The sequence below is a fragment of the Tachysurus fulvidraco genome, chromosome 23 (genome assembly GCF_022655615.1).
Source record: "Tachysurus fulvidraco isolate hzauxx_2018 chromosome 23, HZAU_PFXX_2.0, whole genome shotgun sequence".
NCBI classification, from domain to species: domain Eukaryota; kingdom Metazoa; phylum Chordata; class Actinopteri; order Siluriformes; family Bagridae; genus Tachysurus; species Tachysurus fulvidraco.
Genome location: NC_062540.1, coordinates 12247921 through 12263682, shown reverse-complemented (window position 1 = coordinate 12263682; position 15762 = coordinate 12247921). Strand labels below are relative to the sequence as shown.

The following is a 15762-nucleotide window of genomic DNA, read 5'->3' as shown; positions in this document are numbered from 1 at the left end:
CTCAACATTTTAATATTAGTATATTATAACATTGTGCATATTAGTTATATTGCATATTGGTAGTCAAGACGCGCTACTTCCAAAATATCTTCTGCCTAAATATCCCTTTAAGACCCTTTTCCGACGGCTCAGTACTTTTCAAGCCATGCATTTTTTATGATATAAACATTTCCCTGCGTCCCAGTCCATTGTGCAGTACTTTAATTTCCACATTAACAGTAAAGACCGCGATATCTGAAACTTATCCCTGTAGTTTTATTAACCGCGGATGTTCAAAAGCTGTTCCAAGCTGTTCACAGCACGTGAGTGTGGGCGTGGCTAAAAAACGCGTTAATGCTCACGCGTAAGTGACACGCGCAAGCTCGTTTGAGGCGAACATTTGTTACCATAGTAACCAGTGTAAACAACGACTAGCAAGAGAAGTCCGTCTAAAGATTTACCTGCAACAGGTAAATCATCAGCAGAGTATGAAAAACTTAATGAAATATCTGAAAATATAACGTAATTTTATATAAACGTATTATAAATATTTTTTTTTTTTTGCAAAGAAACCCACTTATCGAGTTATAATTGGTTAAAATGAGTGGGATATTAATATATTAGTCTGGCGATATATATTTTTTTTATAAACAGTTTTTATAAACGTTGGTATTTTAATAAATCCTGATTAGAAAATATGTCAGGATCTGACGAAGATGATGCGAGGTTAGGTGATTCTGAGGAAAAGCAGGAGGAAGATTACTCAGAAGAAACAGCGGCAAAACAAAAGGTAAGAACCAAAGTTTGTCATGAAGAAGGCTTTAATGTTTATCATTAAATAAACAGAGCCCTTAAAACCCTTAAACTATATATTTTTAACAAAGCCACATTTCACAATTATTGGCCTCCCTGTTTTCTTTACTTTCCTCATCTTGCTATCATTATAGCATTGAGTCTTCTCCTGTAATTATACAGTAAAACATGTAGTGAAATGCTTTTGAAACTAAAGTAGAGAATAAAAATAAAGTAATAATGGAATGAAATGGAAGAAATTAATATATCAAAATAGAGGTGGTAACTGAATATAGTACAGTTCTGTTTGTGTATATGAACATAATGTCATATATATTGAAGAATACACAGCAAAGGATCTCTCCGGATCCTCCAACCTTGTGTCTTGTGGAGTCTCCTATTTGGATCACCCCATAGATTTTTAGTGCAGTTGGGTTCAGGGGACTGAGGTGGGCATTGCAAAAGCTTTCTTTAGTTATTGATTTCTATCCCTGTGAATTTGGATGTATATTTTGAATCACTGTCCTGCTGCAAGGGTCCAACCATAAATTTGTTTTAAGAAAGATATTTATTCATATTTTTTGTTCAGTGGTGTCAGTAATACTGGAATATATATATTGATATACGAATGATTTATAACATTTTATTTGGTTATTAATCAAATTGACTACAAACACATACAAACATATTTCTGCTTTACCTTGATGTCAGGTTGAACCCTGCTCATTAACACAGGATGTAATAGGACAGAAGCTTTCCTTATTGTGCCGGACAGGTGATGGACTTTCTCATGCATTTGTCAGACTTGACCTACAAAACAGGTAGTAAACAAAACTGAAGTGAATGTGAATAGCACAGGGATTTCCTTGCTCATTATTATAATTTTTTTGGTTTGGTGTATTTAAAGATAAACAAACACATGTAACTATCTATTGTCTTCATTGCTGTTTAATCAGGAATCTGGCAGATATTGTCATATTGAGTTCATTTGTCCATCTGCGTTTCCTGGACATCTCATCCAACTACCTGACAGACCTTTCTCCACTGGCTAGCCTGACTGAGCTTCTTTGGATAAAAGCAGATAACAATCAGATTCAGAGTGTTCGAGGTCAGCCATTCAGCCAGCTTCCTTATCTGCAGTGGCTCAGCCTCAAGTCCAATTGTTTAAGTGATACAGAGGGCCTTGCTGGGTCTGCACTGGAAAGCCTTAATCTTACAGGTTGGTGGCACACCTTTGGGCAGTTTAGATGTCGACATTTTTTATTGAGCTAGGATGTCATGATATACTGATATGATAGTAAGGAATTATACCAATATACCAATTGAAATCACTATGATATAGGGATATACATATATAGTCTATATTCTCTCTATATATGATAAGACATACATATATACATACATACATACATATATACATACATACATACATACATACATACATACATACATACATACATACATACATACATACATACATACATACATACATACATGTATGTATGTATGTATGTATATATGTATGTATGTATGATAAGACATACATATATACATACATACATACATACATACATACATACATACATACATACATACATACATACATACATACATACATACATACATATCATATCATATTTTAGTTGAGATTAAGCATTTCTGAATTCACTACAAAAGGTATAATGAGAAGCAGTAATTGTCTTTTGTCAAAAATGATTACTTCCTTTTTTCAGGTAATACCATTCAGAAAGTGTCTGGCCTTGATTATAACAAGCTGACCAATCTAGTATCTCTGGAGCTGAGAGAAAACCATTTAGAAACTACAGATGGTATTTATCTCCCCAACCTGCGTTGTCTTTATCTGGTAAGAAGGTCATATTAAATGTCTGGTGAATGTCATTGGACATTCTAAATTATTGTTGTACACTTTGCTCACAAACTCTACTTTATTCTGTAAATTTCTAGGCCCAGAACAGAATTAAACGATTAGAAGGACTGGACAAACTGGAGAATCTAACAATCCTTCACCTCAGGGACAACCAGCTGGAGACACTGGATGGAATCAGTCCCAGTATGAAATCTCTGCAGTATCTTAATGTCAGGTACTTGAGAGGCAGTGTGAAGAATGCCACCTTAACCTTTTTTGCTATTTATAGTTTTTATTTAAATAGTTTTTTGTCATTTGTTTTGGACTTTGGATCCTGATTATCTTATTTTCTTTTTATGTAGCACATATTTCATGGCTTCCAGAATACAAGTTGCACTTAGACTTTTAATATTTGGCATAAATTCTACTCACATTCTGGTAGATTTTTTTTATTTTTAAAAGAGAAACTAAAGTTTCCATCTGTTCCAACTAATACTTAACCCTAAATTTGAGACATCTGTCCCTTATCCAAAATAATTATGTGAAATGTGAAGTTTACCTGCTTTACCTTAAGAGAATCTCCAAAAAAATCTTGTATAGCCTGTATACTTTAGCAACATCTCTGACTTTTTTCTTCATATTCTTTCTCACTATCCCCCAAAGAAGAAACATGGTATTTTCCCAGAATGCATTAAAAAGCCTGATGGGTGTTGCTCAATCGTTACGGACCCTCGTGCTGGCAGACAACCCTCTGTCAGAGACAGAGGATTACCGGCTCATTGTCATCTCAAGCCTCCCTCTTCTTGAAAAACTTGACAAGATTCATGTCTCTTCTGAGGAGCAGACTGAAGCTCAAGAAAGAATCACGGTATAACAATTACAATTTTCAGCATTTAGCAGTCACCCTTGCACAGAGCAACTTACGTTTTATACAACTGAGCAATTAAGGGTTAAAGGCCTTGCTCAGGGGCCCAGCAGTGGCAGCCTGGTGGAAGTGGGGATTGAACTCACAACCTTTCGTTTGGTAGGAGAGCACCATAACTACTAGGCTACCACATCCCTAGTTATATATTTTTATTAAAAAATATATTTTTTTTACTGGAGCAGTAAACTACACAGTAGTGTAGTGCACAGTATATGAATATCAGAAGTAATTATGATCATACGGGTAACAGTGAATCTCAAATCAATTCATCATTGTAACTCTTCTAATTTTAGGAATTCCAGAACATCACAAAACAAGAAGACAATTTAACAGGCCAATAGGGAGCAAAGCTGCATTCACTTGTCTGCAGTCCTGCTGCAGAAGAAATGATTCAGTATAACATAAGTGTCTATGAACCAGTTTTTTGTTGTTTTTTGTTAAACAAGATCATTGTTTTATTTTTTTTATTACATTTCTGACTAAATTGTGCCTTTTTTATTATGACAGAATATATATACTTTATTTCCTTTGATTTGTTGTCTATTATGCTTTAAAGTCGTCAAATGTCCTCATTTTACCATCTGAAAATAAATTTAATCTGTTTATGTTTTGTTAGATCAACTATCAAAGTAAAAAGTACACAAAATATTATTAAGGCTGAGTCTTTTAAAGTCGATAAGTTCATAACCTAAGTTTTTGGCCGTAGTGTATATAATGTATGTACAGTGTCATTGCATCTATTTTCTTTTACTTTTGGCCTTTCCCGTTAGCGGTCGTCACGGCGAGTCATCTGTTTCCACCCAGCTCTATCCTCTGCATCCTCAACTCTCGCACCAATTAATTCATGTCCTCTTGTAACACATCCCTGTATCCTCTCTTTGGTCTTCCTCTTGACCTCTTACCTAGCAGCTCCATCTCCAACATCCTTCTACCAATATAACCATCTCCTTCCTTTGTACATGTCCAAACCATCTCAATTTAGACTTTCTGTCCTTGTCCCCAAAACAGCCAACCTGCGCTGTCCCTCTGATGTGCTCTCACTCCTAAAGAGAACCTCAACATCCCCATTTCTGCTACCTCCATCTCTGCCTCGTCTTTTCCTCACTGCTACAGTCTCTAACCCATACAGCATAGCTGCCTTCTCTACCGTCTTGTACAACTTTCCTTTGATTCTTGCTGACACTCTTCTGTCATGTAACACTCCTGACTCATTTCTCCACCCACTCCTGCACTCACCTCTTCACCTCTTTTCCACAATCTATTATCAAAGTACACAAATTACACAAAATATAATAACTTATCATGTCTATTATCTCTTATATAAATTATTATTATTATTATTATTATTATTATTATTATTATTATTATTATTATTATTATTATTATTATTATTAGGGGTTAACCCGAAGGGGCGTAGGCACCTATTGTTATTGTTAGTTTTCTTATTATTATTCCGCCACTGAAGTCAAGAACCGTACGTAGGAAAGTTATGAAATTTGGCACACATGTAGAGGCCAGTCTTAGAAGTTATTATAGGAACATTGGTGTGTCTAGCTCAAACCCTCTAGCTCCACCAGTCCAAACAATTTGAGGGGCAAGTTGGCACACAACATGAACCGTACGTAGGAAAGTTATGAAATTTGGCACACATGTAGAGGCCAGTCTTATACAGTAAGTTACTATAGCAACTTTGGTGTGTCTAGCTCAAACCCTCTAAACACCAGTCCAAAACAAATTCCAGAATTTGAGGGGCAGTTTGGCACACAATATGTATTGGGTGCTAAAATAAGAACCAGAATCAGCACCAAAGTGACACACACATTTCGCAACGTTTCGTGACAGCGCCACCTAGGTGATTTTCACGTTAAATCCAGTATTTTACGAATGCAATGCCATACGAAACTTGGTATGGTTCATCAGCGACATATTCTGAGCTTGACCCCGGAATCGCTGCTTGCCTATATTTGTTGTTATTATTATTATTACTATTATTATTATTATTATTGTTGTTGTTGTTGTTGTTGTTGTTGTTGTTGTTGTTGTTGTTGAATAATAGTAGTAGAATTAATATGATGCTGGAGATGATAGTGGACTTTAGGAAAGACCCCTCAACACTACTCCCCCACAATATCCAACAGACCTTCAAGTTTCTGGTCACTACCATTTCCCAAGATCTGAAAAGGAAGTACAACATAAACTCCATTCTCAAAGAAGCCCAGCAGAGGATATACTTTCTATGTTAATTAAGGAAGTATGGTCTGCCACAGGAGCTGTTGATGCTGTTCTACACTGCAGTCATTGAATCATTGGAACAGACTGCAATGCACAGTAAAAACTGCAATGCAGATAAAATACTTGGTGTCCCCTGCCCACTCCCCAGGACTTGTACCATACAAGAAACAGAAACTGGGCAGGAAAAATCACTACTGACCCCTCACACCCTGGACACAACCTCTTTCAGCTCCTCCCTTCTGGCAGGCGCTAAAGAGCTTTGTTTACCAAAACTGCCAGACACAGGAACAGTTTCTTTCCCCAGGCCCCTTATCACCCTGATTAACAACTCACCATAATTATATTCCCTGCTTCATATCAAGTAATACATTATCAGAACTGTCAGTCATCCGTATATGTTACACACAATACTGCTGCTGCATATTGCACAAAAAGCACAATATTTTACAATACTGCTATTTGCACTACCATGTACTTCTCACACTTTATGTACATACATGATCAGTAATATGTTATATTCATATTTAATATTCATACTGTCTATATTGTATCACATCTGCATTGTCTTGAATAGTCTGTTTTGTCCTGTATAGTCCAAGCTAAATGTATAGTATTATTTATGCCTGCACTTTTGAGAGTCACCAACAGCTGGAACCAAATTCCTTGTGTGTGTCAAAACACTTGGCCAATAATCCTGATTCCAATTCTCAATCTGATTCAAGTATAAACAGGTACACAAAGAGAATTTCTTTCCCCAAGACACTAGGCAAGTCAGTTTCGCAACTTATTTCTAAAAACTTAAAATATTTGACTGTACTGTTATTTTAGACACTTTATGTTCAACAATTTTTACTTTGGCTTTACAATGAATGTCTTATGCTGTATGGAAATATGATGTCTTGTAGAGGAATGTTTGATAGATGTTGTATTGTCTTTGGGGTTTGGATATGTTTGTATTGCATACCTTATATCCATAATTATGCCTTTATTCTAAAGAATGACTGTCTTTTTATAAGGAATTTATGTAAATGATCACTTTCAGACATGATGTTTCGCTACCAATCAGATGGCTCCGTGGGCGGAGCCAATGTCAAGCCTCACTTAAAAGCTTCTGCTCGGGCACGTTTCTGAGCTACTCGTCGTTCCACTTTATCAATAACTAAATAAAACCTCCATATACGTTATTTTTAGTTTCTCCTTCCAGTTAAACATACTCAGACATGGAGAGTTACCACAAACCCGACGAGAAAACTCTTCAGGGCCTGAAGAGCATGGCTAACAAGCTAAGAATTCACTCCATCAGGGCGACGTGCGCCTCAAATTCAGGGTAAGTTTGATCTACTTAGCTAGCAAGCTAGCAGGCTAATCAAATATTGCTAGGTCATTCAATGGGCGAATGCTCTTCGTTTGGATAAGAGTTAGAAGTAGAATTAAAAAATTTTTTTTTTAATTTTTGTGACATTATTGAGTTGTGTTTAGCTACGCAGAGACGATTTAGAACACTTTAGCTAGTTTGCAGCCCAGCTACATGTTTCCATGTAAACATTTCCATGTTAATTAGTTTAGTGCGTGTTTAGAGCTAGATGGATTCTCTGTGACCGCATCTCTCACCTATATGTGCTATAAGTTATCGGATATTATTTTTTTGGCAGCCATCATACTCAGGTCGGCCATGTGGCGTGGAGTGAATTGGCTTAGCCTAGTCAAGTAGCTAATGCTTGCTAACCTGGCTAGGTGCGTGTCAAATCTCACGCAAGTCTCTATTGAACCAGTTGCTATAATCTTGCTCAAGCGCCTAAAACCAACAGCACGTTTGACAAAATGCATCACGTGCGAATCCAGACGTCTCCCCCTTACCCCTTACTTTGGGATTTGGGGAGAAGGTATTGCATGCAGACACGTGCATTTGGGCAAAAGATAAGGTATTGCATTGATTGATTTTAATTCAGTAGATAACCTGGAAAACACACAACCTGAAACTTGCTTGAAAAGCAGAATTGCAAACAGTGCTCTTGTGTCATGTCTGATCCTAGTGACGCAAACCATTGCATTACACTAGATAAGGATTTCAGTCATGATGAAAAGGTAGTGTATGGTGTTAAATGACGTCAAGATAAAATGCCCAAAAGCAGTGTTGTGAATTCCAGGCTGCAGTATTCATCCCTAGGTTTACAAAAGTGACCAAAGTACTTTTAATTTTTGCCTTTGTTTCCTCATTCCTTTTATTTATTCCTCTTCCTGTTACAGGACACCTTCAACAGTCACCTGAAGGAAACATTGCACTCATTGTTCTTTTTGTATTTCAGCTTAATAAAGATCTGTAGGACCCAGATGGTAATTTATTAATGAGGTGACAGATAGTTGTAACATTTTGGCCTGTATTGTGAAGTTGCATGCACTGTCACATACTGCTTTGAGCTGCACGGTTTAGGCATTTCATTGTTTTCCTTGTCCTGTTTTGTAATATGCAAACAAATATTTGTAAACTGAATTGATGGTTTAGTTGGAAAAATTAACCATTCTTGGCTTGGAGGTAACGGTTTTCTAATGTGCACCTTGTGACCTTATTGTTAACATTTTGTGTGTTTTTGTGTGTGGGTGATGGGTTCAAAATGGAAAAACCCTCTGTACCTGTGCTTTTTGAATGGCCTGTTTGAGATTGTAGCATAACCCCATTGGTCCCTCATGAGTGCACAAAGTACAGGCAGATTGTTGCATGAACTTTGATCTTTTCAGTGCTGTGCTGAATTGGCACATTTGTTCTGGTTGAATTATGATATTTGGGTATTTCATAATTGAAGCAACTACTAACTTGTCAAAGATGTCTGGACCAGATGTGTCTGCAGACAGAATACTACCCAAGTCCACATGTAATGTTGGTTAATGAATAAATTTAAACTAAAAAAGACAACAGGCAGGTGTTTGAATACTAACACCCTAAAAAAAATATAAGGTCGCTATATTTCTCTAATAAATGCACTAATTTTAAACCCATGTTGATAATCCGCATGTATGTTGGGTCTGTTTAAATTGTTCAGCTCAAATATAGGCATAAATGACCCCTTATTTTATTACTGACTAGAGTTTTCTTCCATGTGCAGACACCCCACATCATGCTGCAGTGCTGCTGAGATCATGTCTGTGCTGTTCTTCCACACCATGCGCTACAAAGCTGATGATCCCCGCAATGCCTGCAACGACCGCTTTGTTATGTCTAAGGTAGAGCTTAGCTTTTCTCTAGTCAATACTTATCCTTTCACTTGTTTAATGTAAAAGTGATTTTCTATGAACTGTTGTATTTTAAAATATTTAGATGCATGTAAGGCAGTTTTCCTCTTTTTTTTTTTTTTTTTTTTTTAAATCTTAGGGTCATGCCGCTCCCATTCTCTATGCAGCATGGGTTGAAGCTGGCTATGTGAAAGAGGCTGAATTGCTTAACTTGCGCAAGATTGACTGTGACCTTGAGGGCCACCCTACACCTGTGAGTGACACTATGCTTAGTACAGAACAAGCTCTGAGAGAATACAGTGAATATGTGGTGTGGTGTGTGTGTGGGTGTGTGTGTGTGTGTGTGTGTTCTTGAATGACATTTTTTAAAGGCTCACTTTGTGTAGCTGTTCAGTAGCTTTATTTTAGTTTATGCATTTTTTTTCCCCCTTCCAGAAATTAGCCTTTGTGGATGTGGCTACAGGCTCCCTGGGCCAGGGTCTGGGAGCTGCATGTGGGATGGCTTACACAGCAAAATACTTCGACAAGTCCAGGTATAGAAGCTGAACCATGAACATCTGTACAATGACCAAATCATGAATTTTTTACTTAAACACTTTAACTCAATTGTGTAGCTACCGTGTGTACTGCCTGCTGGGAGATGGTGAATGCTCTGAGGGTGCAGTTTGGGAGGCCATGGCTTTTGCTTCTCACTATGGCCTGGACAACCTGGTGGCCATTCTGGATGTTAACCGCCTAGGACAGAGTGAGGCTGCACCTTTGAAGCATGACATGAATGCCTATCTTGAGCGCTGCAAGGCTTTTGGGTAAGCATCACAAACATGCACATGGTTTCTGTCTCCTTTCTCTGTCTTCCTTTTTCCATCAATTTTTTTTAGAAATCTCTCCATTCACTCTAGCAGTATCTCCAGTAGTTCATTATGCCAGCTTGTAGTGACTGAGAAACAGTTACACTATATACTTCTAAAACTAACTAATTAAACAGAACTTCTATAATGCATTAGTCTGTGAAAATTGGTTTTGTTCTACATGTCTAGACCTTTTTCTTGGTGGTTAAGCAAAGCATAGAAACTGCATGCAAGAGTCAAAAGCACCAGCAACCTCATTTTTCCCCCCACACTTTATCTTTGTAATATCCCTGGCCATTTTATGAGATTAATTCCTATTTTTAATTAGGAAATAATTGGAGGTAGGAAATAATGGCTTCAATTAATGACGTGGTGTTCTGTCCTGGGAATTTGGCTACTTACATTTTATTTAGCACAATTATGTTCCTGCATCTTGTTTTTGTTCACAACCATCATAATTGTGATGAGTTAATTTGAATTGTGAATCATAATTTTCAGTAAGCGCTCCCAAGATATGTTGGTTGCATTAATTGTCTATTCTATAAAAGCCTTAAACTGTATGTGGTGTTCTAAATACACATAATTAAGGTAAGGAATACCTTTTAAAAGAAACAAGCATCTAAGCTATAGTTTTGCCACATTGTTACCCCAAAGTAGCTTGTGCAGTTGTTACTGAAGTGCGTGTCAGTCAAATTGGTAACCAATCGCATTAAACTCTGGACATGTACATTTAAATTAGTATTGTGAATTCTCTTGACAATTTAGCATGACTTTTTTTTTTTTTACAACTATAAAACATACGATCTAAAGGTTATTACTAATGTTATCAGCATGTTAAACAGTTTCATTTGCTAATAATACAGCAAAATGTTTCTTGTTGTATTTTGATCTAGTGCCCTTCATCATTATATTAGTATTTACATAGGTCACATGATCATTAACACTAAAGAGCTAGGTTGAATGTAAAAATATGGCCTTTATTGCAGAGTTTTTAAGTTCCAGCTTGAAGGGAGGAGCTAGAATATTTGGTGTTTGACACACGGCACAAACAAGTGCTTTATTGTTAAAATTCCTGTTTGTCATTACCATTATTGTCTTTATTTGAAATCTTACCACAAGATGTAGATTTTTCTCCCTTATTCTATTTTCAAACAATTTAATTTGATCATTGTGCAATGTTTCTTTTGTCCTTTCAGCTGGAACACATGTGTGGTTGATGGCCATGATGTGGAAGAGCTGTGTAAGGAACTGTGGCATGCAGAACGCTTTAAAGGGAAGCCCACTGCTATTGTAGCCAAAACCTTCAAGGGCAAAGGGCTCAAAGGTGAGCCAGTGATGTATCTTAGGGAAGCTTGTGCTTCTTAATCTCTACTTTCGTATTGCTGCTAATGCTAAAAAATTTTTTGACATGCCATGTGCTCTGAGTTTTCAGGCATAGAGGACATTGATAATTGGCATGGTAAGCCTATCCCTAAGGACCGTGTGGAAGAACTGATTTCTCATCTTGAGAACCAGATCCAGGCTTCCAGTAAACCCCTCCAGGCTGCACTGCCTAATGAGGATGCAGCTCCTGTTGATCCAAGTCCCATCTACCTGCAGACTCCTCCAGAATACAAGTCAGGAGACAAGGTGATTTTACTATACCAGTTAATAAGCAGCAAGCAAATCACATACTTGTATATGATTTTCTTTTGATTGCACAGTTTGTTTATAAAAAAGCTGTTTGTGTGCAGATCTCTACCAGGAAAGCCTATGGTGTTGCACTGAAGAAGATGGGAGATGCCAGCCAGCGTATTGTGGCTCTGGATGGAGATACCAAAAATTCGACTTTCTCTGAGACATTTAAGAAAGCGCATCCTGATCGCTACATAGAGTGTTTCATTGCAGAACAGAATATGGTGCGTTTTAATATGCAGTATATCCAAAGCATTGGTTGCAGTCAATTCTAAGACTAGTATTGTATTCCAGTCTGAAATTTCACTTATCTCACAAGTGTTTACGCAGAAGGGTGTGACTTAATACACATACAGTAAGAAGCCATCCCCAGTACTGATTAAAAAATAATCAGTTGAGTTGCATTGTTAAATCTAGGCAATTTTAATAAGTTACATTTATTTGTAATATGAATCACTATTTAACCACCTTTCCTGTGCTTTGTAGACAAGTGTGGCAATTGGTTGTGCCACTCGCGATCGCACAGTCCCATTTGCCAGCACATTTGCTGCTTTCTTATCGCGTGCCTATGATCAGATCCGCATGGCAGCAATTTCTCAGTCTAATGTGAACCTGGTGGGCTCCCACTGTGGTGTCTCTATTGGTAAGACCTATGTGTTCATCTCAAACTATTTTCTGTAGGACTCCTTGCTCTTCTTAACCTTTTGTTAACTGCTTTTTTTCCCCTGACTTTACATTTTTCAGGTTAACATTTGTGTCCTTTGTGTGCATGGTATAAAATTAAATTGTTCCTTGCTCAGGTGAGGATGGTCCCTCTCAGATGGCCTTGGAGGATCTTGCAATGTTCCGTGCTATCCCAACATGCACTGTGTTTTACCCTAGTGATGGAGTGTCTACTGAGAGGGCAGTAGAGTTAGCAGCAAATACAAAGGTAATTTTTATCGTTTCTGAGATAAGGGAGTCTAAACGTCTGTTTATACAAATAGCTTTTTGCACCAATTACTTTCCTTTTGCACCACAATAACCGTTCTGCAGCTTCTTCACAGTCTACTGTGCTGTGCTGCTCATAGTTTTAGTAGTTATAGATGATGCGGCAAACAGGTCTCGGTGCTTTTTGTGCCGTACTGAATTACAATTAGTAGAACTTTGTACTTCATATCACAGACGAACAAAAAGAAATAAATGAGATTATTGAAATGTACTTGAATGCCTCGGCAATGTTATACAAGCTGAATGTGATATTCCCCCCTCTCCTTCTTGGGGACAGATGGGGTATTAGTACTTTTTTTGATTTACTCGCCATAATCACAAATACTTTTTAAAATCAAACCAACCAAAGAGTTTGTGTTTTGCTGGTATTAATGCTATGTATTACTTGTTTCAGGGTATCTGTTTCATTAGGACCAGCCGTCCAGACACAGCAATCATACATGATGCCGATGAGAAGTTTGAAATTGGCAAAGCTAAGGTAAGTGTCTGAACCAAGTACTGAAAGGAGCACCTTTTTTGTTTGGTTGCTTCATGGTAACATGAACATTGGGTAGTCTTCTAAAGCACTATTTGGACGGGATTAGTTCGACGTGGGGACGTGGGGGTAAAGTAATTATTGCCAGAGCTTCTCTGTGATTTTAGTCCCGTCCGAATGTGCCATCTTGGTAATCATTATGGACAATGTCAGTAACGATTACGGTGACTTTTACCTTTTGTAAAAAGGTCCGGAAAATTAGTACCTCAGGTAATACTAATCCCGTCCGAAAAGACCCGCTGTAAATATGTATGGTAAAATTGTCATTTCCTGTTTAAAATTGTTTTGCAAGCATGGAGGCGCCATGTTGTCTGTTTGCGCACGTGATAGCAGGAAGCAACGTCATACGCACATGACGACAAGGAGGTTACTGTGGTGCATAAAACTAGTTACCCCTCTCACTTCTGCTAGTTTTACGGAGATGTCTTGTCCCATGCGAATTGGCCAATTAATATTACAGACGTCCTGAGGTAAAATTGCATTACTCCACGTCCCCACATAGAACTAATCCTGTCCGATTAGTGCTTAATTCTGTGTTTTCTTATGTAAAATATGGGGGATGATGCAACTAGACCACGGCCACTAGAGGCCGCTGTGGTGATATTTTTAATCTGGTGTGGAAAGTATTACTGAGACTGAAGATATTTGTCTGTACTTTGTTGCTATAATACTTTCACATTAGATGAAGCAATTTCTACAGTAACCTCACCACTGGTGTGCCCCCCCTCCCCTCTGCAATTTATTTTAATACAGTAATTTAATGTATGAAAATGTCATGTTGGTAATAGGGGTTTAGTTTTAAACCCGAGCAATGATTTAAACAAGGTATTGTTCTCAGTAGACATGCTTTGACTACCTGATATGGCATGGAATTTGAAATGGAAATTATTTTGTGTTCACGTTTTGTCCTCTAGGTGGTGCGTCAGTCTAACAGTGATCAAGTAACTGTGATTGGAGCTGGAGTCACACTGCATGAAGCCCTTGCTGCATATGACATTCTGTCTAAGGAAGGTTAGTGCCCACTTTTGCCCTAAATATTCACTGCTCAAAAAATGTAGGGAACAAAGTCACAACAGTACAACACCAAGTCCGTTAACTTCAGGAGGTATTTTGATCTGTCCTGTTGGGAAGCAAGTAATTGTGAATCATTTCACTTGCTTTGGTGCAAATGAAAGTGACAACAGGTTTACCAAGTAAGCAATATGAAGACGACCCCCCAAAAAAACATTTTCCTCAAACATTTTCATTTTGATTTTTGGTTTCTATTAACCAGACAGATTTTGTTCTCAATGATTTACACAATGTCAATAAGTAAAGATTTTTACAAATTTAATTTGTCATGATTTGTGTGATTTTAAGTGTTCCCTTAATTTTAAGCAGTGTATGAATTGTATGTAAAGATGATCCTTAAATGCTATGGTGTAACTTGGATTCGTATTTTTACATATGGCCCCCATTGTATTTGAATAAACCCAATAATGACCAATGTCTATCTGACTTGTAGGTGTGAACATCCGTGTAATTGATCCATTCACTATTAAGCCCCTGGATGCTGCTACAATTGTGGTCAGTGCTCGTGCCACTCGAGGCAGAATAATCACAGTAGAGGATCATTACAAAGAGGGTAAGCCGTTTCTTGGTCTTGGTATGACTGACTGGATATTTCTGAGCTAGAGCTCAGGTTCCAACTTCTAAAATGTTGTCCTTTTTTTCCCTTAACATTCAGAATCTGAGGTGTTCTTAGTCATGTTTGTAATAACAGTGTAGTAATGTCTTGCTTTTTTGTGCAGGTGGTCTGGGCGAGGCCGTCTTGGCTGCAGTGGGAGAGGAACCAGGCATTGTGGTCCATCGACTGGCTGTGAGCCGAGTGCCCCAAAGTGGCAAACCCCAGGAGCTGCTGGACATGTTTGGCATCAGTGCTAAGTCTATTGTGGCAGCAGTCAGAGGCACTTTTGCCAACTGAATCCCTCTAATCCCACCCAGTCTTTACTTCCTGCTGACCTACCGCTAATACAAGTGGCTTAAATGCTTTTGAAACCTCCGAAATGGTTATTTTTTTTTTCCTTCTCGATTCTTCAAATGTGGCAGCTTTGCACAGGTTATGAGTAACACATGTCATTCAATTCAAGTTACAAATTCATCCTGACCGATGAGATGACCTTCATAATGGTTAGTCAATTATGGTGTTGTGCTTATGACGCATCACTTGTTTAACTTCTTTCCATTCCAGTTCCTACATTGAAATTCCTAACTGAGTGTGTGAGCAAAATGTAACAAGGCACTTGTAGGGTCTCGGTGCATCTCCTCTGTATAAGATACTGTGTATTTGCTTCATTTGCTACTAATCTTGTGTCCCAGAGTGTCATCTGTTTATCTTGTTACTGAACTGCCCAGATTGTTGCTGATTGTTTGAATTGTTTGGCTCTGTCTGCCTTTACAAGCAGTAATAAAAGTAACTGTTCATCCAGTATGTTTATTTGTGTGGGCTTTAGTATCTGCTAAATCTAAATTAACTCTTATTTTATTAGCCACTATACTGCATCCTAGTGTACCCAAATACTTTAATGAGCTCTTTAGTAATACATGTACTCTTACTCATTCATGCAACTATCTAACCTGCCAAATTATGCTAAACCAATCAGTTACTCATAATCTGAAATCTCACAGCCTGTTTGAGTATTGTATTTACAGC

General features: G+C 37.8%; 2 protein-coding genes across 3 annotated transcripts; both read left to right on the top strand.

Annotated features, from left to right (window-relative positions):
- Positions 1 to 295: 295 nt before the first annotated feature.
- On the top strand, positions 296 to 4168 carry lrrc23 (leucine rich repeat containing 23). 2 transcript variants are annotated; one of them, XM_027170335.2, is made up of 8 exons: positions 296 to 449; positions 672 to 769; positions 1483 to 1592; positions 1728 to 1990; positions 2505 to 2635; positions 2737 to 2873; positions 3302 to 3506; positions 3857 to 4168. In XM_027170335.2, the coding sequence occupies exons 2-8, from the start codon at positions 677 to 679 to the stop codon at positions 3902 to 3904; spliced, it is 987 nt and encodes a 328-aa protein (XP_027026136.1). In that variant the 5' UTR covers positions 296 to 449; positions 672 to 676; the 3' UTR covers positions 3905 to 4168. The 2 variants fall into 2 exon arrangements, with proteins under 2 accessions (XP_027026136.1, XP_027026138.1); XM_027170337.2 differs by having other exon boundaries at positions 389 to 465.
- Positions 4169 to 6878: 2710 nt separating this feature from the next.
- Positions 6879 to 15538, top strand: tktb (transketolase b). Its single transcript, XM_027170580.2, has 14 exons — positions 6879 to 7122; positions 8897 to 9014; positions 9163 to 9276; positions 9459 to 9556; positions 9638 to 9829; positions 11068 to 11195; positions 11304 to 11500; positions 11605 to 11769; positions 12032 to 12188; positions 12346 to 12476; positions 12930 to 13013; positions 13985 to 14081; positions 14575 to 14694; positions 14861 to 15538. Exons 1-14 carry the CDS (start codon positions 7016 to 7018, stop codon positions 15031 to 15033), a joined length of 1881 nt encoding a protein of 626 aa, XP_027026381.1. The 5' UTR covers positions 6879 to 7015; the 3' UTR covers positions 15034 to 15538.
- Positions 15539 to 15762: the final 224 nt, after the last annotated feature.